Below are 26,343 nucleotides of genomic sequence, written 5' to 3' on the forward strand. Positions count from 1 at the left end.
AAAATTTATTAAAATAATAGTCAATTATCTTCTAAAAATACAGACAATAATACAAAACATAACGAAATTCATTTAAAATTGGAGAGACGTTAACGCCAATAGACTATTTGAATAAAATTCTAATAGTTAAAGTTTACATTAATTATTACAAACTACTTATATATTGATAATATTTTAGATTACTTAGAATGCTTTAAGAGCTGGTTCAGATATTATTATTGAATTATTATGTTTGCGAATATCATTAGTGTCTAAAGTATTTTAATTTTCATTAGTCTACAACAATGAACAGAGTAATAAAGCTTGTAACTGACATTTGCATTCATTAAATTGATTGTTGAGCACTATTAGCCTTAATTACGTCTTTTCGTTCGCAAATAAAGATGTTATCAGACTTCGATTAAACTTTTACTACTACTTACAACTACCATTATGGTTGTCTGCGTGATTTCTTTTACCAAATCATTTATTTAAATTAAAACTTATGTTATATTGCGATTTCCAGTAAAGTATAGTAAATTGACTAAGTTTTAACAAATTATGATAATTTTAAGTAATAATCTATGATTAAATACTGATTAGTTTGTTCAAAAAATATTTTTATTAAACCATCTATTATATTATGATGTTATAAAAACTGTTTGATATTTCTGCGATTATTTAGCGTATTTCTTAATTTTTTTAATTCTGTTATATCGTATGGTATATTTAATATTTGCGCCTACATTCGAGGTTTAAAAATTAATCATGATTATTTTTACATTGATTTTACTTTTAAAACTCGAAAGTAGAAATTTAATAATAAATTTTTAATAATAAATTAATTTCTTTGCGCATTACTAAAAATTAAATATAATATAACAACACATTGTTTCATTATGACAAAAGATCATTTCATTATTTTAAGAATTAAACGTTTTATAATAATAAATTTTTTTATCATTTTCAGTATCAAAAGTTTAATAATAATAAATTATAGCATTATTCTTAGAAAAAAATTATACTTAACAATTTATTTTTAAAATAATAAATCCACTTTATAGTTTTTTTTTTCTTTTATTACAGGGGGGTGAAGAACTCGAATCTGAAAGCAAAGTTCGAATCGAAAAGAATGGTGCATCTAGTGTCACATCGATGATGCAAATGAGTTTAGAGAGAGAAGATTTGGGAGCGAATATCGAATGCCACGTTGACAACGAGGCTATCGACGAACCCCTCGTCTCATGGGTAAAAATAGATCTTCATGGTAAGTCTAACAGGTTTTTGTTTATCTGTGATGTAATGTAAAAAGAGATAAAATCGTTGTTTAACTTTTTATTCGATCCATAGTTCAAAATAAGCGTTTATGAAAGCTCGGAAAGACAAAGCTCGAAATGAGCGTTTAAAACATTCTATTTGACATACTTTGTACATACTATTTGAGTCCGTTTTTCGAAAAGTAAAAATTATTCTTATTTTTAAAGACTAAAATAATGGATTCAATTATAATAAATTGAAAGTAAGTATATATTTTCACTGTAAAAAAATTGATACACAAACATCACAAAACTTTCTTGTTTTTTGACGAAATTGTTTCTTTGTGTATGATCCGAGCGAAATCTTCGTCAAACTGACGAAATAACTATTGTCACTTCTTTGAAGAAATGAATTTCGTCAAAATTAAGGAAATAATTCGTTATTTTACTTTTTATCAAGAAAAAAATATCATAGTGCCTAAAGTATCTAACTGTTTTAATAATCATTTTTACTGGACACCCTATACTGCCGTGCAGTCGAAAAAACATCATAAATGCTTCGCGATTGATTCCTTAAGAAGTGGCGTGACATTTTTCCTCTTTCTATTGCTAATGAATGCTATAATAGAATTTTAAAAAATTTATGAACAAAAATTTTTTTAAATTTTTTTTATTATATGTAGTTTACCATACAAAGATGCCAAATATATAAATATATACATTTTGAATTTTTGGTGCTTACGTTGATTTAATTGCACTGCAGTATAAGTGGATCAATATCGTCCTAACAACACAAGGACGGAAAAAATAGAGATATAAATTACACATGGTGCGTAGCGTTTTTAAAAAGTTCTTAAAGGTGCTTATTTTAGATTTTGGTTTTTAAAAGCCCTTAAAGGTGCTTTTTTCATTGGGTGTCTTTAAAAAGTACTTAATTTTCAATTTTCGAAAATGAGATTTTTTTTCTTTACCATCTCGATTTTCGCCACGTATTATGCAAAAGCGTGCTTTTCACTTAGTTCTATTCAACGTTTTCACAATTCATTCAACCACAATCTATTTCGGCGTACCGTCGTATGAAAGCGCCCATCATTTTACATGTTAGAGGAAATATTTGCTCGTACGTATGTTAGTCTACTGAGCTGAGTTCGGTGAGATTATTGCACTCTCATGTGCATTCTGCAACATATTCTCAATTTCAGGCTTCATTTTCCACCCTCTGATATCGAACCGAAAAATCTCTTAATCATTTTATGATGGCTGATATAATCAAGAAAAGTGTTTTTTGTCAGAAACTAGTCATTTTATTAAGATCATGTAAGGTCTTTGAAAATTATTTTGCACTTTGTCAATGTATACAGTGCTTAAAAATGTTTTTTGAGTGCTTATAAAGTATTTAAAATGTGCTTATTTTTTGTTGAAAGATTTGGCTACGCACCCTGATTACAACCAAGTTCTATGCAGAATTCAATCCCGGAATCTTCCTGGTACGAGGCTACCTTCTAAACCACCATACACGCCGAACGATTCAATTTGTCAACTTGTTTTCGATCGTCCAGTCTTCATTCTAGTTAATGCCATGGAATTATTACGATGAGGTTTCGGTTGAAAGATTTTCATCATCCATTTGAGAGTACGCGCTTCGTCACAAATCACATGATTTAGTGACGAAATTATTCTTAAAATTTATGAAATACAGTTCAAGGATTGCTGAATCGTAAAAAAGTGAGAGTTTTAGTCTGAGAGTGTTTACAAGGTTGTCGAGGTTTCTTTACACTTATACTAGTGGTAATTAATGAGGAAATTTATGTTAGGTAGAAATTTATCGTGGAGGGAGAAACCATGAAAATCTCCCACGGTTAGCTTGATGGCAAGTGGATTCTAGCCCATGAGCCATCTATCCCTGAGGATAGATGAATCGTGGGTTAGAGTCCCCTTGTCGTCAAGAATTTAATTGAATACATTTGTTAATACTTTTAAAAAAATAATATTCGTAAGAGAAGTCTAAAAATATGTCCATTTTCGTAATCTCGATTTTGAGCTGCATGCTAAATAAAACAGTTCTCCGACAATACATCAATACATACATGCCTATATGTGCATGTATTAACATATACGCGTGCATAATGCATTAACATAATAATCACAAAAAGGATAAAAGAAAAGACAGATTAACAAAAAAAATTTTAAAAAATATGTTTCATTTACTGCTCAAAAGCTGCAAGTACATAGAACTCATAAAATAAGTTAAAAATATGGAGAAAACATGAGTTAAATATATAGTGAAAACATAAGTTGAATATAAAGAGAAAAAGAAATAAAGATTTCCCAAAAGAAGAGAAAAAAATTATTGATTTTTTTAAAAAAATAATCACAAATTTAAAATATTTCAAAATACAAATAAAAATGAAAAAAAAAATATAATAAGGAGAAGATATAATATAGTCATCAGCTCACACGTTTATATCGATATATAAAATAGGGCTTTCTTATATAGTATTAATATAGCCAAAGCAAAACGTATCAATACAACAGCACTGAGAAAACAAAGCAAAAAAAAATATTGCTACTTCCTTGTTATGTGCACAACCACTGATTTTTATATTTGTCTTTTAACTCTAGACCATTTATTTTTTCGAACTTTTTTCGTTATTTCCGTCATCCCCTTAAATCAAGACCTCGCAATAAACGAACGCGACTGAATTTTGTTCCAAAAATAGCATCAACTTTAACTATTATGTATGTGTCTCTAATCTGTTAGTTTTAAAACGGAGAGAAAATTATTAATAATATTTTCCCCTAGTCGAACTTTCCCTCATTTATTTGTCATTTTGGTATGGGATGAAAAGTAAGCACGTATAGTTATGCACGTTTTCTACGTGATGTGATCGCCCAATCTTGGAGCAGTCGACACCAACTTAAAGTTTTCTTCCATCTCTAAGAAAAACAGCTCAAGTGAAACGCCGTATTACTACGATTAGTACTGTCCCTAAATCAACAATAACTTGCTTTTTGGTATTTTTAGAGGAAAAAAAATTTAAACCAGATAGTGATAAAAGAATTTAATTCACGTTGCAAATGTGATATTAGGATTTCGTACATTGTTTTTTAACCCATTTATGCTTTAATATTAAATATCTTAATATTGCTGTATTTTAGAGTTAATTACTGTCTAAAAAAATAATAACACGTTTTTCATATTTTTAAGTGTTTTTTAAAAAGTAACTAAATTCCAGGAAACTTCAAATCTCACTTAAAACTTCCAGAAAACAACTTCAAAAGAGCTAACTTTTTCTCAGAGCAACGTTTTCCAAGTAGGCTAAACCAGGGGTCCCCAATTATATGCCCGCGGGCACCATGGCGCCCTTCGGTCGGTCTAGGTGTGCCCGCTGCTTGTGATGAAATATTGCAGTTTTCCATTTCCCCATAAAATGCTATGCAAATACATACATAAGTACGCTAGCTCAGTAAAGGCAAAGTACTTGATAGATTTCTAGATTTAATTGAAGAAATAAAATAATCTTGCAGCCAAAAATCAAATATTTTTAGATCTAAGAAATCCTCTTTGGCTAACAGATTTGTCTTTTATAACGGACATAACGGAAAAATTAAATAATTAAAATTTAGAGCTGAAGGGAATGGACAAACATATAGCAAGAATGATAGGGGCTATAAACTCATTCAGAGCTAAGCTAGTTTTGTGGATATCACATTTGAAAATGAAGTCTCTTGTGCATTTTCCTTGCGTGATCAATTTGAAAAGCGCTTTCAACAGTTTAATATCATCGAGATATTTGATTACATATTTTGTAAATCCTTTTACCAACCAAATAAACGTGACCGCAATAGCTACACACATTTCAGAATTTCTTCAAGTAAGGCGAGAAAAAATGGAGATAGAAATTTTGGACCTTCAGAATGACATTATCCTCAAAACTATTATATCAGATGAGAAATTCTGGAATATAGTTGTCAGAAATGAATTTCATTCTTAAAAAGAGCAACATATAAAATAAAGTCGCTTTTTGGTTCCACTTACTTGTGTGAATCACTGCTTTCGACAATAAATATCATAAAATCAAAATATAGATTCCGACTTACAGATGAACACCTTGACGATTGCTTGCGAGCAGGAATTTCACCGCATTCTCCCAATTATGAAGAGCTGGCCAGTGAAATGCAATGCAAAAGCAATTTAGTAATCATTTATTTTACACAAGAATATTAATACTAATTATATTCCTAAGTTAAATTAATTTTTAAAATTAAATTTTTTGTGCATTGTATGTAGTGTGTACCTATGTCTATCAACTATAAATTTATCTTTAAAAAATAAATGGTGCCCGTCATTCGACCAATATTGTGATATTTGCTCTTAGGTACAAAAAGGTTGGGGACCCCTGGGCTAAACTCATAGCCTGCTCGAAATTTAAATTCTGAATTTAATGTATAAAATTGCATTCCTCGCAGGAAACTTAGTATTTTTTATTATTCTATGGCATTTCTTTTTGTTTCTAAGCAATGTGCTAGAGAATTTGTTTGCAGGGGATTTTGAATTTTAAAAAATCTCTATCTAGTTTCATTTGTTATTTGCATACATAAAGTAAAATAATTAATTTTACTTTCTAAATTCAAAGTTTAGTTAGTTTGGATCAGAAACAAACAATGTGCTAGACAATTTGTTAGTAGGGGATTTTGAATTTTAAAAAATCGCTATCTAGTTTCATTTGTTATTTGCATACATAAATTGAATTTTAAAAAATCGCTATCTAGTTTCATTTTTTATTTGAATACATAAAGAAAAATAATTATTTTTACTTTCTAAATTCAAAGTTTAGTTAGTTCGGATCAGAAACAAACAATGTGCTAGACAATTTGTTTGTAGGGGTTTTGAATTTTAAAAAATCGCTATTTAGTTTCATTTGTTATTTGAATACATAAAGAAAAATAATTATTTTTACTTTCTAAATTCAATGTTTAGTTAGTTCGGATCAGAAACAAACAATGTGCTAGACAATTTGTTAGTAGGGGTTTTGAATTTTAAAAAATCGCTATCTAGTTTCATTTGTTATTTGAATACATAAAGAAAAATAATTATTTTTACTTTCTAAATTCAAAGTTTAGTTAGTTCGGGCATATTACCTTTTAAAAAGAAGGACTTCATCAAAGAAATGTTATACGGCCGCACCTTTGTTATGAATCATTTTGGAAAAATTCAATTTTACTGTGCACCAGTTGTGAAATAAAATCACTTATAACAAAATTTTGATTTATTTTATTGTTTCCTTTATGCCTGCTTTTTTTTCTTCCGAGCTTTAAAGATAATAACCCTTGCGTAAATTGGATAAAAATTAGTGCTGTGGATTTCAGACATTTCTTATTAACTGAACACTGAGAATGATATTCAAGCTTTTAACAGTTTTCATTTTAACGGACATTCCATTACTGGTATACTTATCGGGAATGGTATACTTGAGTTATACTTATCGGGAGAAAAATTATAGCAGTTCGCTAAATTTCAGAATTTGTTTTAAAGGGGAGTTAATCATTATTTTCTTCTTGCTTGTTAAGTTCTATGCATTTTATGATATCCGCAGTTTTATTCTTAATTCAAAACTTTAAAATAAAAATAAAATGTAAGTATATAAGTAAATAAATATATAAGTGAATAAACATATAGGTGAATAAATACATAAGTAAAGAATACACAAGTAAATAAATACACAAGTAATTAAATATATAGGCAAATAAATATATAAGTAAATAAATATATAAATAAATAAATATATAAGCAAATACATATATATGTAAACAAATATGAAAGTAAATAAATACTATGAAATAAATACATAAATAAATTATTAATAATTACAATGTTTAATTTGATCTAATCAATTTCTGAAGTTTTTAATTTAAATTAACAGCAATGTTCATTAACCAAATATCTACTTCGCAGAAATATGAAAGTATATTCAAAGTTTTTCAAGGCATTGCAAACATAAATATACACAATATTTTAAAAAAGCAAATTTACTGAGATTTTCTAAGTTTAAGACATTACTAAAAAATTAATACAAAACCTGACCTCCTTAGTACAACATTTTTGAACTAACACTTGACTTTTTCACATTCTGAAAAAATTATAACCATTATCTTCCTAAAAAGTTATGAAAAATATTTTAGTCATTGAAATGAATGTAAAAAAGAACCAGAGATTGGCTAATTTCTAAGAAAACCGATGGAACACTGAGAATTTCAGACCCTCTTACTCCATGGTTCTATCTCAATTTTATTAAATTTCGATGATTTTCCAAATTATTCCGATGTCCGGCCATGTTTTTGCCATGTTTTTACCCTGAAGCAAACTCAATAATTCGGATAAGTTAATTATGTTAACTACTAATTAATTTGATCAGAAGTAATACTTTGTATCTAGCAATTAAATGATAATACTTAACATTTTTGTTATATCATATATGAATTTAATAATTTATTTATGATTAACTGTTATTATTTCAATCATTTTCTTTATAACCGCAATATCATTCGTTAATAAGGTTTATTAATTAGATTAACTTTATTAAAACCATATTCCTAAATATTGTAATTACGAAGTCCATGCTTGTATTAGATAAACATGTGTACAATTTATCGATAGATGCAAACACAATTAAATACTCTTTTGTATACAATAATGTAATGATTACAAATTACTTTGGGACATATAATGTATTTATTTATTTATGTTGATCCGAGATAGAGCCTAGTTAGCCTAGGCTCTTGCTCGTGAGAACGAGAGTTTGAATCCCGGCCACCCGATTATTAAATGGTGACTGGTGTTTTTTAAATTAGTCACAAAGTTCTCCAAGTTCCCATTACAAATCAATACCTCTGGGGGAGGGGGGGTACTGGATCGGAGGTTGATCGTTCTCTGGTTCAGGTAAAAATTACGGACCGTGGATGAATGAATGGAATATAATTAGGTCTTCCCTGTAAAATGGACTGTGACTTGTGTGTGGCTAAAGTCGGTTTCTCGGTCATAGATGGCGCCACTGAAAGAAAAACAAGAGACGCACCCTCTGCTTTAAAAATTCACTTGCTTTCAAGTAGGCTTGCTGATTGGCAAGTGACATAAGTAGCAACAACATTTATTTGTGTTTGACTATGTTTAGCTCATCACATTAGGTTAACATCATTTCCTTGAAGTTGAAATGATACAGATTAATTAGATTTACAAATTAATTAGGTACATTATTTTAAATATGTTTACGTAATTAAGCCGATGACTATTTGATTTTACAAGGAGTATAAATTCAAATTAAGTAACGAGAGTGATTTTTTTAATTCGAAAAGAATTAAAATTTAAGATTATCTCCCTCGAAAAAATTCCCCATGAAAATGTACGGTCATAATTCTTCCACCTCTTCATAACAGCTCGGAAACTGGAATAGTTTTTATCTGGTCGGTAACAGCATTTTCACATAAATGACGCCCATTGCGATAAAATTTTTGTTCTCGGTGAGAGGGATCTGTCAGGTGAGCCAAAAACACATTGACGCAGCTGGTGTGACGAACGCTTTGTCGCTCTTGATACCACATTCACAGAATTCTCCTCTTTCCTAGTTCAAATGCAATTCATTTATCAAAATCTGATGAACGATGATGTGATACAAATCAATCCTCCTGATCGTCAATCAATTATCTGAATACTCGATTTTTCGAATTCTGCCTCTTTCGCTGCATTATTCATCTTTTAACACTTCTCATAATTTTGAAAAATCTGCGCCATTGACAAAACACTGTATCTGCAAAAGTTTTACTTGCCCAACATCTGATAGCACTCCTCCATACTAATGTCGTTCATTTTTAAGACGCACCACAAAAATTGATTTCACAAGAAAGGATTTATCTATCAGACTTGTGTACCACCCATCCAAGTGTGTTTTGTTGCCAGTTTCATTACTCAATTTACACACCTCTTATTATCTATTCATTGTAGGTAACTAAATATTTATTTATTATTCACTGTCCGTCACATTAAGCAAAGTACTGTCTCCAAAGCTAAGGAACTACAACTTTATTTTAAGTTAATTATTTCTACTGTTTTGATTTTATGTGTATAATTATTGAACATAAAATTTTGTACATATATGTATAGGTCATCTGTCTATGTATAGGTCATTGAACATCTATGTATGAGACGGTAAAATATTACGTAAGCATGTTTTTGGCACTTTTCGACTCCCCGTCTACCATTTTTAGCGAAAGTAAACCACAAGTGTCTATGCAAGCGTAAGAAAGTTGCAACTCTCTCCTTTAGTTTTTGTTTAAATTTCGACTTCAAATATTAAGATTACATTCAAATAAGAGATGAAACTTTGTATTCAACAAAAACTACGTTTTTTATTCATTATATAAAATTTTGAGTTGACTTTTCGATAAGGATATTTCGATTTCTTTTTGTGTCAAAAACTCTTGGCCTCTAAATTTCCCCTGAGAAATTTTAATTAAATTTTCCATCATGGTATTCAGTCTTTTTTATTCCAAATTTAAACTATTTCTATGAATACTTTTTGTTATATATTTTGTTTTGTTGCTCTTTACGAAAATGTCGAGGATAAAAGGAATTTCAATGTCTTGTGTGAGCCCCCTTGTGAGCAAAAAATAAGCATATCACATTCAGTTCCCGTTGTGAACAAAAATTAGTATATAGCAAACATCCTTCCACACGCTAAGTGCTTACGTAATATGTGAACGGCCCCTATGATGATTGCACGCTTCATTTTTAGCATCTAATGCATTTATGTATAATTGTATTTGTTTTTATTTAAATAGTGGGACCATTATCTTTAGAAGTTGAAGGACCAACAACTCCCGTTGTTTCTGGAAATAGCGTGACTTTCATCTGTACCATAGAGGGTGCCAAACCATGGGCCAATGCTACCTGGTTCAACAGATCTGATGTTTTGAACATCGAACCTCGGACTCAAATCGACCTGAGAGAGGATGGAACTTTTACGACCATCAGTGCAGTTAACGTCATAGTCTCACGGCATGATCACCAGGGTACATTCTACTGCAAGGGTACTAATAACGCCATGCAAGCTAAAAATGAGGCACCCCTCCTTAAGTCCTTGGATATACAAGTTCTGTGTGAGTCAGATATTTTATGGACAATTTTGTATCCAGTTAAACATTTTATTATATTAATATTATTATTAAATATGTTGAGAATAAGGAGCTGATTTTTATCAGAAAATTTCATATTAACACTAAACATACCATAGCCGGTCAAATGAGCGTTTCAGAACTTTTGCATCGAAAATGCGTTTATCATCTTATCGTTTTTGCACATTTGACTTCATGATTTTTTCAAACAATAATATACAGTTAATATTCTTTTTTTTTGTATTTTGTTTGTTTTGAATAATACTTGTCGTATACCTATTTCTACCACGACCGGTCATTTGACCGGGAGAACAATTTAATTGCTTTATAAGGTAATCGGATCAAAAATGACGATGTAATGCGTGTTCAACGTATTGCATTCGATGAGTTGCACATTTCTGCAAAAACTGTTGCGTAGTGAGTACAATCAGAATAACTGTGAATTCAAATTTCAAGAATGTACCTAAAAATTTTAGATAGGCGTTTTTGTGCAAGAAAAAGTGACAAAAACTAAATGTTTTGGTAAGTAACTTCTATTTTATGTTGATAGCTTTACTTCATTTCTAACTAACTGTTAGTTTTTACCCAGAGAAATTTCGAAACAATCAAGAGAACACAAGTTCTTAGATGAAATAATACTAATTTTAAGAATAATTTTAAAAATTATAAAAATCATAATAATTAGAAGAAATATGTTTGCGGAAAATGTACAATTGAAACAACCTGTATATGTTAAAAATGCGTTGAGCAATGAATTAAAAATTCTAATCCTTTGTGTTAAAATTAACACAAAGGATTAATTAAGGACTATTGAAGGATTTAGGATTATTGAAGGATTAATTAAGGATTAAGGACACAAAGGATATACATAAAAATAGGCAATATACAATTTTGTTTAATTGTAATAAAGTTGTTTTTAGTTTATTTCCTTCCTAACATCCATATTTCATACATTCAATCAAGAAACATAAAGTCCGGTAATTTGGCAGGCTATGGTAGAAATAGGTATATATTGAGTGTTGGTATGTCAAGTGTTAATTAAGTAGAACCCCGATTAACCACGATTACAATCAGTCATTTTTTAGATTAAAGGATGTTTTTATTAAAAAAAGTGCCAGAATTTCTTTTATTATTTATGCTGTTTTTTTAATTTATTAGTTTTTATTATTCATTTAATTTTTTTTAGTTAAAAAGTTTTCTCTGATAAGAAAAAGATTGAATGAAAAGTTGAAACTTTTCTTTCAGTCATTTTCGTTTTAATTTTGGTGATACTGATGAAAAAAGTTTACTCTGAGCATTATAAACACTTACACTTCGAAGTGAGGGAAAACTTGTCGCACTGATGTTTGCTAGCAATGAATCATTCCGCTCAAGTTAACCATTGTATTTTATAATAAGGTTCAAGACGTATTATTTTGAACGAAAATACGGTTCAATATATTAAGGTTGTTGTTAATATGAACAATGATGTGGTTCCATGAGCAATGGAAGCTAGAAAAGGAAGAACTTTTCATTCTATCTATTTTTCACTCACAATCTAGATCGCATTCTCAAACAGCGAAAATACGCCGAAGAGCCATTACATTATGACCACGGTCCATCTATAACAATGGGCTCACCCAGGTTTTCATGGTTTCTCGCCCAGGAACAATGTTTTCATGGGGCATATTAGGACCCATAATTCTCATATAACAATCCCTGACGTCTGTAAACTCCTTGAACATAGTTGCAGACCAGGTTCAACCATTCACGGCAACAGTTTTTAATGCGGGGGATGGTGTTTACCAACAGGATAATGCACCACGTCATAAGGGTCGAATCCTCATGGATTGGTTCGAAGAACATTCCAGTGACTTTCAAGTCATGCCTTAGCCCCCAAATTCACCTGACCTTAATCCAAATGAGCATTTGTGGTCCTACTTGGAAAACCAAATTCGTGCTGCCACGCTACCCCCTCGCAATGAGGGAATTGCAGGACCAGTTGGTGAGCGCTTGGTACCAGATACCCCAGACTACTTATCAGCACCTTGTGGAATCAATGCCACGGCGGGTGCTAGCAGTTTTGAGGGCTAAACGTGGTCCTACATGTTATTAGCAGGGTGGTCATAATGTAATGGGTCTCCGGTGTATATCATTTACAGTCCCTGGGCAAATAATTAGACGCACTATACCATTCTATGTAAAATATTAATTATCAGGTGATACTATACAGCTTTATTTTTTTATGGGGCTGAAACCAGTTTGCACTTGTTTACGTTCGTGTATCAGTTGATTAACATTGTAATGCAATACGTTAAAAATAAATACAAATGGAAAGTATATAAAAAATCTCCAGAATAATAACCCATTGCATGTATGTTTAAATATAAAAGTATCGCTTTTAAACTCGTGCAAATCATGTAATTATTAAACTGCAGTGCGTCTAATAATTTGGTCTAATTATTTCATTGTACTAATATAATACCTGATATAATAAATATTATATTTTTATATAATATATCGTCCAATTTATCCTACCATTGAATTTATATTATATGTAGTCTGATTTAACCCATTGGTACACGAACGTAAACAAGTGCAAACCGCGTAAAAACAATAAAGCTGTATAGTATCACCTGATAATTAAGATTTTACATAGAATCTTACAGTGCGTCTAATAATTTCGCCAGGAGCTGTATATTAGGCTCTATCAGAGATCTTAAACAGGTATCCAATCACAGTTGCAACCTATTTCAAAACAGACAATAATTCCACACATTTATAAAGCATAATTTCATTCACGATGTAACAACACACCATGAATCGTTCTTTGTTGAAAGCATATTAAATATATTATTTACATAACTTTAAACACACAAACGGGAGTGTGAATGCTTAATATACGAAACGGTTTAGATTATTCTACAAGCGCGATCTTCTTAGAACACGCCATTGTTTATTGTCTGTATGGACGAGGCTCATTTATAATCATTGCTTACAAAAGCTGTCGACAAACTGATGCAAGCATTGAGCAAACATTTATCATTTGAAAAGCCTCCTGTGCACGAAACCGCGAAAGGTGTCACTTGGGTTGTTTAAATTGTATTCGGATAAATTCAGACGCAGAATGGAGATAGGTATTTGTCAAAAGCGAGCGCTTCATTTATTACCAGAGGTTTGCACAATCACACCTGAGAATGATGTTTTGGAAAGTGCGAAATTGACGTTACCTTAATGGCCTTTGCTATTGACGAGCAATAATCCCCCATTGCAACATAAAAGCACAACGCGTTTTCCAGAAGGTTGGGGTGTAAATACGGAGAATAGAACATCCTCAAAGGATGAATTACTCCATCCATTGAAACAATTTAGAACAAGACTGTAGAGATCGTTTGGAGAGTGAGAATTCATCTTGATTGGTGTAAATTCCAACTTTCACCCCGATTCGGAATGATCATATAAGAACATTTGTTCGGATTCTGAAATCAATTTTGAATGTGTTAGTTATTTCGAATATAATGATAATGAAAGATTTGGATCCAAGATTTGTTGGTCAATTTATAACCGATATGAACAATTAAGTGAGCAATCGCTATATTTGTAAGAATAAATAAATAATAAAGAACATGTAGCGTATTCAAGGATAACTAGAGAGTGCTATGAAAAAGTGTAAAGTATGTCTAGAAAAACAAATTTAAGGATGTATCGTAAGGCGTTGTGGAACGTAGCTTAGTTAGGATATACGAGCATTTAATTTTTTTCCTTCTAAATGTCGATTTCAGATTATTTAACAAAAGTGTGGAGTCAGAATAGCATATTAAAATAGGCTCATAATTCCTTGTTTTGATTCTTGGTGGAATTAAGTGTAATTAAATTACATGGGCTTTCTCATGCTATGAAATAGTTAACACCCATATTACTGAGATGTCCTGGTCATCAAATATCATTTGATGTACTCGTAATAATGACCTTTCATTATTTACATCTGAATGACCTTATACTCATTTGAGGTAAAAGTGATTGATTTCCTAATTTGATTCCCTGCGACCTTTTCAGAATTTTAATTTTTTATTTCTTCTTTACACCTTGTTTGAAGCAATTGTTGAAATACGTGTTATAGTAAGTTATTTACTTTATTGTTTCATGCAGTAGATTTGCATCTGGCTCAAACCCGTATTGACAAGATTAATAAAAAAGAACAATTTTTGCAATAAAATAGTTTAACATTACGGCAACATCCAACAATTATTTTCTTTTACAACTTTTTGGCATCACAGATGCAATACCCAGTCATCCTAAAATCAGACATTTAAAAAATATTTGATGTTTATTTTTATGGAATCCAATTAGTTAGAAATACTCATTATTACAGAACAATCCACAACGAAAGACATTTTTAACTTTTTTTAATGTCCTCTTGCATAAATTTAAAAATGCTCATTGTTACAGTCCATATTGAAAGACATTTATAACTTTTTAATGTCCTCTTGCAAAAATTAAAATAAAATGAGTGTTTATTGATTCATCAAGTGGATATTTCTTTCCGTTACCGAACACTTAAAATGTTACAGAACAGTCCGTATCGCAAGACATTTTTAATGTCCTCTTGCAAAAAGTTAGAAATGCTTACTGTTACAGAACAGTCCATATCGAAAGATATTTTTGACTTTTTAACGTCCTCTTGCAAAAAGTTATAAATGCTTACTGTTACAGAACAGTCCATATCGAAAGACATTAATAACTTTTTAACGTCCTCTTGCAAAAAGTTAGAAATGCTTACTGTTACAGAACAGTCCGTATCGAAAGACATTTTTGACTTTTTAATGCCCTCTTGCAAAAAGTTAAAATAGAATAAGTGTTTATTAATTCATCAAGTGGGTATTTCTAACCGTTACCGAACACTTATGTATATTCTGATCCAAATGCATATTTTTATGTTGTATTAAGTACCGTACTGTGGCAGACAGAGCTGTATGGTTTCTAAAAAAAATAAAATCCTTATTATAAAACACTTTCTTTTTTGTCATTTGAAAAAGGAGTACACCTTTTTCAAAGAATGCTTGCCCACAAATGAGTTCAGTGAACAATTCTACGTGATAATAATGTAACGATGCATCATATCCTTATTATTAATAAAAAAACTCGCAACATTTCGTTTTTAATTTACAGTGCGGCCATTTTTTTTAAGTAGCGGTAATCCATTTTTTTAAGTAGCGGTAATATTCGTAGTCCCATGAAGTATAATGTTTTTCCGAACGTATGCCAATAAGGAAAAGTATAATAGGGAAAAATATGTGCTAAAACGTCCATTCTCGATAAAAAGCTGTCGGGAAGAGGTATAATATATAAAGAAACCGCTCAAAATCCATTATGAAACCTGGGGGAAATGCGAAGGGAAAAAAAGATAGCTGGGGATTCTTTTTTTCTCCCTCTCTGCCTTTCTTGACGCGCAGCAGCAATCACTCACCTTATCACGATGTTTGGAAGAACAGGTTGACAGCTCGGGGCATATGATGGCTCGCCTGCAGCCCCCTTTTCTTTTTGCTTCCCTAGGAAATGATGTCTGAGGGGGGAAGGAGGAGGAAGAGGAGAGATCCAATTTCATTATTATTTATTTTTGTACGTATTCCAAGAAATATTTCTTATTTATTTGTTCGGAGTATTTCAAAAAAGTTTTGAGCTTGAAGGTGAATTCAAGTTTACAGAAGGGAGAAATGACGTGGTTTTTTTTGCTGCCAAGAGTTTCCGAATTTCTGTCCATTTCCTTATACTTTGTATATTGAATGAGATAAACCGAATTTTGAGGGAAATAAACTTTGTTGAATAAAATGTAAGCAGAAACTCGTGTTCTGATTTTAATACAATTTAATGTTTTGTTTTTTTGGATAATGTGTCGTGTATGAATTATTTCGTTTTAAGAAAAATCCACAGGTTTTTTAAATGCATTTCATTGCATTGTGCACAGAACAAAAAATAAGTAAATAAAACACCTTGATAAATTTTCATGAATATCAACTCTAAGATGTAATCTTAATGATTCGTGGGGATTGAAAACCGGTGAAGTATTGTAAAACCGGCATTAAACAGGAAATTCAGGTCAGATTAATGAGTAAAAAATATTCAATTTCGTGCCTTTGTAATTTTGAGCCTAGCTCAGAAAGACAGAGACGCTATTGGATCATGAAACAATGCAAACTCACCTTAGTGGAGAACGTTTTAAATAAAAACAGATCCACAATTGCCATTTTACAAAAACTAAATAATATATGGATAAAACAAACTCTTACCCATACTTACCCATTGATACTGAACCTCGGTAAGCACATAATCTTCTTAAGTCAATTATAATCTAGATTATAAAATTAGAACATGGAATTAGATAATTAGAAATTAGGTAAGATCCATCGAGCTATTTCAATTAATGTCAAGGTGTCAAAACAATACTTATTATTTATGTATGACGACAGAAAATATGAATTAAGGCTACAGTGGATTCCCGAAATCTGTCGAAAATCGATTTTCAAATTTTGACAACTTTTCATAATAAAATGGTATAAAAAAGCATATTAATTATTAAAATAATAAGAATTTGTAAAACATTTGACCATATTAGTGTTATTTTGCTTTTTTTTTTTTACAAAAACTTGTTATTGCGAGTGTTTTGTGTAGTATTTCTCAAAACAAAATATTTGCATTGAACTGGAAATTGAAATAGTTCCATGCGCTGTAATTTTGATGACTATTTCATGAAACTTTTTTTTACCCACTATCTAGATCAGTAAAAAAACTTGTACAGAAAAAATTTCAAAATAAGGTGCCACAACATTTTTTATAGTCATGTCAATGTTCCAAAAAGTTCATAGAGAGACGATTTTTTTTGACGAAACTTGCTTTTTCTACTCTGTATGGAAATTAGCAGAAAAATGTATAAATTTTTTTCCCTACAGTTTGATGAGAAACGTAAGTAGAGTTGAAATTAACAAATTGTCTTTAAATTTAAGGGAAAGTTTAGCGCATGGAGCTTATTTAAACTTCAAAATAAATCGAAAATTTTTTTGAATAAATTTTAATTTTTCATGTTATGGCAATAATTATATATCAAATTACTATTTTTTTTAATGTTCTCTCTCTAAATATAAACAATTCCTGCAAGTCACAGCAATGTAATCTTATTTTTAAAAAACAACTTTTTAAGTGTCCACTGTAGACTTAAGAGGAACTATTATCCACATTTAATAGTAATGTGCATTCACTTAGAGCGATGGGTAAAATTTCTGCACATAATATAAATTTTCAAGTCGTGGTATAAACCTTGAGATAGTTTGACTCTTTTTTTTTTCTTAAATCTTTTTATAGAGCAAAAATTACTTTTGAAAACAGTAACTTTTGTAACTCAGTTGTGCACGTAACACACTTGCATGTAACATACGTATGGGAGAACAAAAGGAATGAGAGCACGCGTAGCTTTTCTTTACAAGATATTCATATGTCACATACATCCAAAACTTTATCCTTTAACTTGTTACGTATCAGACCGGTAGTATACATAAGTTATTGAAATTAAAGACTACGTATGACATACAACTGCCAAAGTAATTATCATACCTTTTAATTTAATTTTAAAGTATCAATAAAAAAATAACATACTTTAATGCAAAAATGAATTACAAATTTTGAAAGCATACATTGAGGAATTAAGATAAAAAGTGATAGAAGAAAAAGCTTTCTAACTATCTTACAGCTTCTTCACTTTTTTTTTTAATTTCTTTTATAGGTAATTATGTTAAACACTAGAGTTAGTTAGGTTCCCAAGTCCAAATTTTTGATGGTTTTCCATTGATGGACCAATATAATCTTGATGGTAACCATCAGTAATTCCATCATGAACCATTATATTTTTTGATGGTAAACAACATTTCTTGATGGAAAGTATTATCATCCAACTGTAGAAATTCGGACTGATTTATAATGGTCCAACAGAAGAATAGCAACTTTATTGATGGTTTGTCCATATTGAGCCATCAGAAATTTCCGTCATATTTTCCTAGAAATCGAATGTTGGAACGATCATGAGCCACCATCACCCCATTGTAGGAATTCCTAATGGTTAAAAAAACAAAAAATTGTTTTGATTTTATATTCCTGCTGAACTAACAAGAATTATTATTAAACCATCATGAAAATGCATTGTTGAACCAATTATGAACCATCACGAATTTCGATCATAGTATCTTAAGATTCAAATGTTTGAACAATCATGATCAACCATCATTCCATTGTAGGAATTCGGACTGATTTATGATGGTCTAACATAAAAAAAAAACCTAATTGTTTTGATGGTATATTCTTGAGAACCAACAAGAATTCCCATTAAACCATCATTTATTGTTGGTTCATAATAATCACACTAACTTTACATGATGGTTAACCATCATACTATTAAAGTACCATTTTCCATCATGGGATGATGGAAGTTTGAGTGCATATCAAAAACCATGAAAGCATAATGGAAATTGTTGGATGATGGTAACCATTAAATGATGTTGGACCATCATGAATCACACTAAAACCAAAATAAACCATCAAAAATTCTAAACATTTTACAAAACCAATTTTACAATTTTGCACTATTAATATAATGATAAAATTATAGTGGAAAAATGTTATTTAAAATCAAAATATGCAGTCTTTTTTCTTAGTTTTTAGAGAACAATTTTCAAAACGTTTTTTTTTCGAGGGAGGGGGGAATTAATTTATTTTGCATTACAACTTTGCAAACTGATGTCTTTAAATTGAAAACTTGTAGATTTACATTTTTAGAGTCTCTGTTGTTAGAAATGCATTCAATATAAATAATAAACATTTTTCAATCTATGGAAATCAGAAAACATGGCTTTAAATTCCTGAAATATTACGATCTTCCTACCTTTCATTGATCAGACGTAATTAAGAATTATGAAAGCTCAGACAAAAACACGCGAACTAAGGACCAACGCACGAGCTTGTTGATTTCATAAAACACTATATTTTTTTTCAGTGCAGCTTTCAAAAACATCTCGGCATAAATTATCTGTTATTAATTAGCATCATAAAAGCCGTCATTTGATTTACATTTTTAAGTTGAGTCGGGGCATACATTCTTCCTTTCCTTTGGAGCAGATGTGATCAGATGCAGCTGTTCTCATCAAACGCGTTCATTAAAAAAAATTAATTAATAGGGAAAAAAATTGGAAAATGCTTTTTCTGAAGTATTCGATTTAAGAAGAAGATTTTGAGTTGGATATATAATGCGCAATAGCCTACTCTGGGAAGTCTTAGAAAACGAAGTAATTTTATTCTTAAAAAAATTGTCGTTCTTGGTAAAAATAGAAGATGTTTTATTTGTGTGCAGCGCAGTGGAATTTTGTATTAATTATGTTTACCGCTTCCCTTACAATTTTTTTTTAAATGCAAGAAATCAAAATTTTTTTTAATTTTATTAATAAATACAAGGAACTAATACAAAACATAATGCACAATTTCTAAGCTGAAATTATAATATTTTTATGTGTAAAAATATTTAATTTGCCATCAGTTTACTATCCCAAATTATGTCGGGAAAATGAAATAAAAGTCTTTGTATATGTTCACATCTTCATAATCTGAAAAATCATCTGCATTACTTTCACTTTCGCTCGTGAGCGCCATTTTTTTACTATTTTTTTTCCATGTAAATTCATCTATCATCGTATATACAATTGTACGAAACACGTCTGCAGTCCCCCAAATAGCAACACCCCCCCCCAAAAAAAAAATTGGCAAATTTCCAATCCCAGCAGATTATTATTATTTTTTGTTTCGCTTCCGGCCGAATAAAAACGTTATGAAACAAAACGTATTGACGAATTCTGCTATGCCCGAGTTTACTCGGGATAATAATTATTTGCAATATATACATACCCGAGTTATCTCGGGTTAATCAGGGAAGCGGTTAAGATAAAAAAAAATATGAGTTTTGATCAATCCCTACGGTAAAAAGATAACAGAGCAGTTTTTATTTATTTATTTTTGCTTTTATAAATTTGCGCATGATTAAAATTACTTTTTTTAATCGAATTAATTTTTTTTATATCCAAAATGTATAAAGAAAAAAAATTAAATTTTTCTACTTTATAATTGCAGAGATGCCAACTTGCTCCGGACAGCAAATATATATATTAAAGTGGTAGTTTATCAATTGTAATTCTTGGTTTAATAAATTCTGTTTAGTGGATTTTTATCCGCCACTATTTCTTAATAATTCGTAGGTTTATATCATTCACCACTTTATTGTACTAATGTCACCTTTTTAAGAGCAAGCAATAATAGTCACATATTTGCAAAATTAGCTTTGTAAATTATCTACCGTTTTTTTTAATTATTTTGGTGTGTCCGGAGCAGTTGGCATCTCTGTAATTGCAAAAAAATATTTTAATTTATTTTCTCATCTGAGTTTGAGCAGACGATGCGTATCATATTAGTGGCGTATCAATCTTTAGCTCCGTAGGTTTGTTTACACTGGTGTCAAAAAGTATAGACCTTTTCAATATTTACGATTTAGGTTTGCAGAAGTCAGTATAAATTTTAACCCAACCAAAAAGCCAAGAAAACTCCTGAATCGAGCAAATTTGCCTTCATGTATGTGAAACTAGCTTGCATACTTGAAGGGTGTTACACGAAGAGAAAAATCATGAAATATATTCAGTTTTTCGACCGGAAAGTGGAGACTATAATCCGTCTAAAGCTGAGAATTTTTTTTGCCAGTACTGTTTCCCGTGCTAGCCAGAAGGAATACATAAATACACCAGCCATCTTTGGGGTTAGAACTCGGGTCATCTTAGTGGGGGGTGAGTGCTCGATCCCTTAAGCCAGGGTTTCCCAAAGTGTGATACGCGTACTCCCAGGGGTACGAGAACAGTTTAGCGGGGGTACGCGTTCTTGCAACGCGAAATATCTTGCAACAGGCGAAAGTTTCAAATTTTATTTAAAAACAAAGCTAGCCATGAAAATTTATGATGACGTATTTTGCTATTGGCTATTTTTTGAAGAGTTAACAGTTAATAATGAGTGGTGGTCAGCAGCCAGTTGTGATTTTTAACTTTTGTGCAATTTTTTACAGTCAAAAATACATTCGTTTTTTTATTAGTGCTGCACAGCATTACGAAAAATTTAGAAAGGGTACACAAAAGACTTAAATTTGGGAAACACTGCCTAGAGCCATTCCGATCCCTTTAGAAATAAACGTCATTTATTTGGATGGTTTTTCAATGCATTCTAAAGATACGTTGTCATATACACTCGACTTATACGAATATACCTTTTTATAAATATACATTAAAAAGAAATTAAATATACAACTCCAATTCAAAATATTAGAATAACCAAAAAAGGCATTGTATTACCTTATAAAATGCGTGATATCTTTAAAAATAAACAACGGTGGCGAACGGAAAAATTATTAACCGTCCACAATTAGTTGACGTATGATATTATTGTTCACACGCGCCTAAAGAAGTATTAGAGATTTTATAAAAAAATATTGAAATTTTTCAAAATATTAAAATAATTCCAGAGGCGATTCAAAATATTAGAATATCTGTAAAATTGTGTGATTGGTCAACGTTAATCATAAAATTTGCATACGTTGCGCCACTGTAGAGCTAGTACGCGTATAAAGGCTCGTTTGAAAATCAGATTTAGTTTGTTGGGAGTTAAAATGGGTCGAACGAAAGACATACCGGACACTACCAAGACAGCGATTGTGACTCTACGCAATGAGGGAATTAGTCAACAAATGATTGCCAAAATGTGAATTGCTCTCAAGGAACTGTAAGTAAAATTTTAAAAGATTATTCTACAAATCAAAGTTTTAAATATAACTGCTCAAATAGTGGTCGTAAACGAATAACCACACTGAGACAAGACAGAAAGCTGAAACGTGTCGTCACTAAAAATAGCTTCAAGAGCTTGAGATTCATAAGTAGAAAGTGGAGAGAACAAGGAGTGGATGCCTCAACATCTACCACACTACGACGACTCCATGAACTTGATTTTCAATCACGTGTGCCCAAGAAAAAGCCGCTACTTACACGCAAGCAAAATCGAGCCAGAGTGAGGTGGTGCAAAGACAGATTGCAATGGGGTATTCAGGACTGGAATAACGTACTTTTTAGCGATGAATCGATGTTTTGCGTTTCCCACGGTCATCAGGGTGTCCGTGTTTGGCGTTGCAAGCAAGAAGCTTTTACCACAGATTGCTTGAAACGCTCAGTGAAGTTTAGCACTTCTGTAATGATTTGGGGGTGTATGGGTGCTGAGGGCTTAGGAAAGCTGTGCATTTTGATAGGAAGGGTAAATTCTGAAGTATACAAGGAGCTACTCGAACATTTTATGATTCCGTCATCGGAAGATCTATTTGAGGATGACTTTATCTTCCAACAAGACTCTGCATCTTGCCACACGTCAAACGCCACCACTACTTGGCTTACTAACAATAAAGTCAAATTACTTCCTTGGCCGGCCAATTCACCCGATTTGAACCCCATCGAGAATATATGGGGTTTAATGAAGAAACGCCTTCAGGATTTAGCTCCAAAAGACAAAAATGAACTCATAGAAAGCGTGAAATCCGTTTGGGCAACTATCAGCAAAGATGACTGCAAAAAAGTAGTGCATCGTATGCAAAATCGTTTGCGTGACGTTATTAAAGCTAAGGGAGATGCCACTAAGTATTAACTATTCATGCAGATTTCATTTAAATGAATTATGCTATTTTTGTTCATGTTATTCTAATTTTTTGAACCACCGTGAAAATTATTCTAATTTTTTGAATTTTTGGAAAAAATTCATTGTAAAAACTTTTGCAATATCATAATAATTTATTTATGTTATGTTCATCTACAAAACATGTAGAATGTGATAACACACTTCAAAATTCTCAGGTATTTATTTTTACCAAAATAAATGCATATCTCAAACCACTATGTGCTTTATTTATCATTATTCTAATATTTTGAATTTGAGTTGTATATTGTTGATGTAGAAGAATTAGGTTCTGGAGAGACGATGATTACGATCCTGGAAATCGCAATTCCTGGTCGATTCTCACCCTTGTTGTTATCGTGTGCATTCATGTAGTATGTGTGACATTGCTTTTAGACAATCACCAAACTTTGTCAAAAACACGTGTAAGGCCAGTGATTATGCAGCCATGTTGCAAACGAACATTATCATGATTGCCAGATTGTTATGTTAACTTTTTTCTGTAAACTTCCATTGTAAATAAAGACTTGTTTTTTTTAATAGATCCACCTGCAGTCATCATGCAGCCAACAGGGGGAGTGCTCGTGAACGAATCAGACTCTGCCATCATCTACTGTACGTATGAAGCGAATCCGTTCAACATTTCAGATGTTCTATGGTTTCACGAAGGAGTGCAATTAACGGTTCCAACAAGTGGCAAATACGAAAGCAGTATACAAGGTTATCCAACCTTAACCATTCGAAATGTTCAAAAAGAAGACAGGGGGATGTATTCGTGTTCACTGGCGAATGCCATTGGCAGAGGAAACGCCACCAATGAAGCTGAAGTCAATGTCTTGTGTAAGTTAATGATATATTTCATTATTGTATTTGAAATGGCCCTAAAGTAGTGGCTTATCAATAGTCACCTTTTTATGGGATATTAATTTATTTTTATCATCCAGATTCGTGAACAAGTGTCACTTTTATCGAGCTTGTAGTGGTTCCACCACTGCAAAAATACAATTCCAATTCACTAGTATATGAGGCGTGTTAACTTGATTCTATGTGGGGGTTCCTTTTCATAGATGAAGGTTGACATTGTCGATGTCACCAATGTGAGGTAAGTATACCCCACATTGGTGACCATCGGACGTGATGCAACACGCCTACTTAGACAGAAGATCCCACTTCGATTTGAACACACCTACTTCGATGGATGGTTTCCATTAAAAAGTTGATTAGCTACTTGTGGCTGTAACATTATCTACCTCGCGCTGCTGCTACTCAGTCTCGATCACACACTACGTTGACCTGTATACACTAGACTTCCAATGGCACCACAGGACACCACGACCGTGAACTTAATACAGCTCTCACGAGCAGCACTCAAAAGTACGGGGATCTTAGTGCAGCTCTCCTAGTTTTTCACAAAAGAGCAATGAATCAACTAGTTTTATCCATTCACCAAATTCTATCAGAGCTATAATTCTGGTGGGGGAGTTTTGCAGTGTGTCTACCACTACAAAAATACAATTCAAAATTCACTAGTATATAAGGCATGTTTACTCGATTCTATGTGGGGGGTACCTTTTCATAGATGAAGGTTGACATTTTCGATATCTACTTTCCCCACAAGTTCTTTACTGAGTATTAAATGATTATCATTCTGATTCAGGAGTAATAGTCACATTTACTCACTTTTTTAAAAAAAATAATATTATTCAGTTATTATATCGTTTGAAATCAATATTTTATCGTTAGATAATCTAAATTGTATTCTAATTCATTTTATGTTCGAATACCATATTTGTTACTACTAAACATACTAAGTTAAATCATTATTGTTATCATTATTTAAAAAAAATTGTTTAAGTCATGTTTAGCATATGTTTAGTAGTATGTTTTCTAGCTCGAAATATATAATAGTAAATTTATTTTTATAAAAAAATTCAAAATAAAAAGTAATATTTTTAAAAACCACGTTTTAGTAGTGGAGAATAATAATTAAGAAAAAAATTGAAAAACGAAAAACGTGGGGCGCATGAAATGCATAACAGTAATGTTATATTAGTGTGTGTATGCGTGCTCTTGAGAATATGTGTATGTATATCAGTAATTGTAATTGTATCTGAATGTGGATGTGGAATATGCTTCTGTATATGCATATGTATGTGGATGTATATGTGGCTGTGCATGTGTATGAGTAAGAAAATGTGTATATGTATGTGTATATGTACTGTTGTGTATTTCATGCGTCCCACGTTTTTCGTTTTTCAATTTTTTTCTTAATTATTATTCTCCACTACTAAAACGTGGTTTTTAAAAATATTACTTTTTATTTTGAATTTTTTTATTTTAAATTATATTTTTTTTAATTTTTAATTTTTATTTTATATTTTTTAAAAATTATTACTTTTCAATTATTATTCTTCACTACAAAAAACGTGGTTTTTAAAAATATATACTTTTATTTAGATTATTTTTCTTAGTTAAGAGTAGTCAAGACTACTACAAATAATAGAACTTTCATTTTAAATTAGGGATACAAAAATCCTTATAGAAAAACAATACCTTTACGACTTTCATTAGTTTTATGTTGATGACAACCAAAACAATCTAGAAATGAATGAGGAAAAACTGGATCCTACCACGTGATTTTTCAGCCAATAAAAATACTCCGACAACAAAAATCTTTTCACCTGACTTGTAATACTAATTTGAAATAATGGAATCGACAACAAAAGACAATCTCGAAAAAAAATTTTTTTTAAAATTTTAATTTTATTTCACTTTGCATTTCTTTTTTCTCTTCATTTTCCTGCATTGTCATCCAATTCTGAACTATGTACCAAATTTGAAGTTTGTAGCTAGTCGGGAAGTTAGTTTAAAATCGATTACAAAATTCCACCCGTACAGACATACACGAAGGCAAGTTTATATAAACGTGGTAAAAATACAAATCTGTTCGTCTCTTAAATTACAAAAATAAAACGTGGGTTGTCACTTTCTGTTCGCGATGTCGTCAAATTGTCATTAGCTGATTGAGAGGCAAAAATGCTAGAATTATCTTTAGGATTTAGATATTACGTCTATCAGAGATTGTATTAGGAAGAAAAAGTGAGAATTGGTTTTTTAATAGATTGAAAATTGATGCATTCTCGAGTGTTTATTATTATTGCACTTAATTATTTTCACATTA

At 31.1% G+C, this 26,343-nt stretch overlaps 1 protein-coding gene across 3 annotated transcripts in view; it reads left to right on the top strand.

The window, feature by feature from the left end:
- Window positions 1–26,343, top strand: part of LOC107445749 (hemicentin-1) — a 449,355-nt gene that overhangs the window by 329,128 nt on the left and 93,884 nt on the right. For all 3 annotated transcript variants that reach the window (XM_087166306.1, XM_087166304.1, XM_087166305.1), the window contains exons 4-6: window positions 1,066–1,246; window positions 10,071–10,388; window positions 23,706–24,002. In XM_087166306.1, the coding sequence (XP_087022432.1) occupies window positions 1,066–1,246; window positions 10,071–10,388; window positions 23,706–24,002 (796 nt within the window). The remainder of the gene's footprint in view (window positions 1–1,065; window positions 1,247–10,070; window positions 10,389–23,705; window positions 24,003–26,343) is intronic.

This window comes from Parasteatoda tepidariorum, chromosome 6 (genome assembly GCF_982258835.1).
Source record: "Parasteatoda tepidariorum strain Cologne lab strain chromosome 6, Ptep-v5.0, whole genome shotgun sequence".
In the NCBI taxonomy this organism is placed as follows: Eukaryota; Metazoa; Arthropoda; class Arachnida; order Araneae; family Theridiidae; genus Parasteatoda; species Parasteatoda tepidariorum.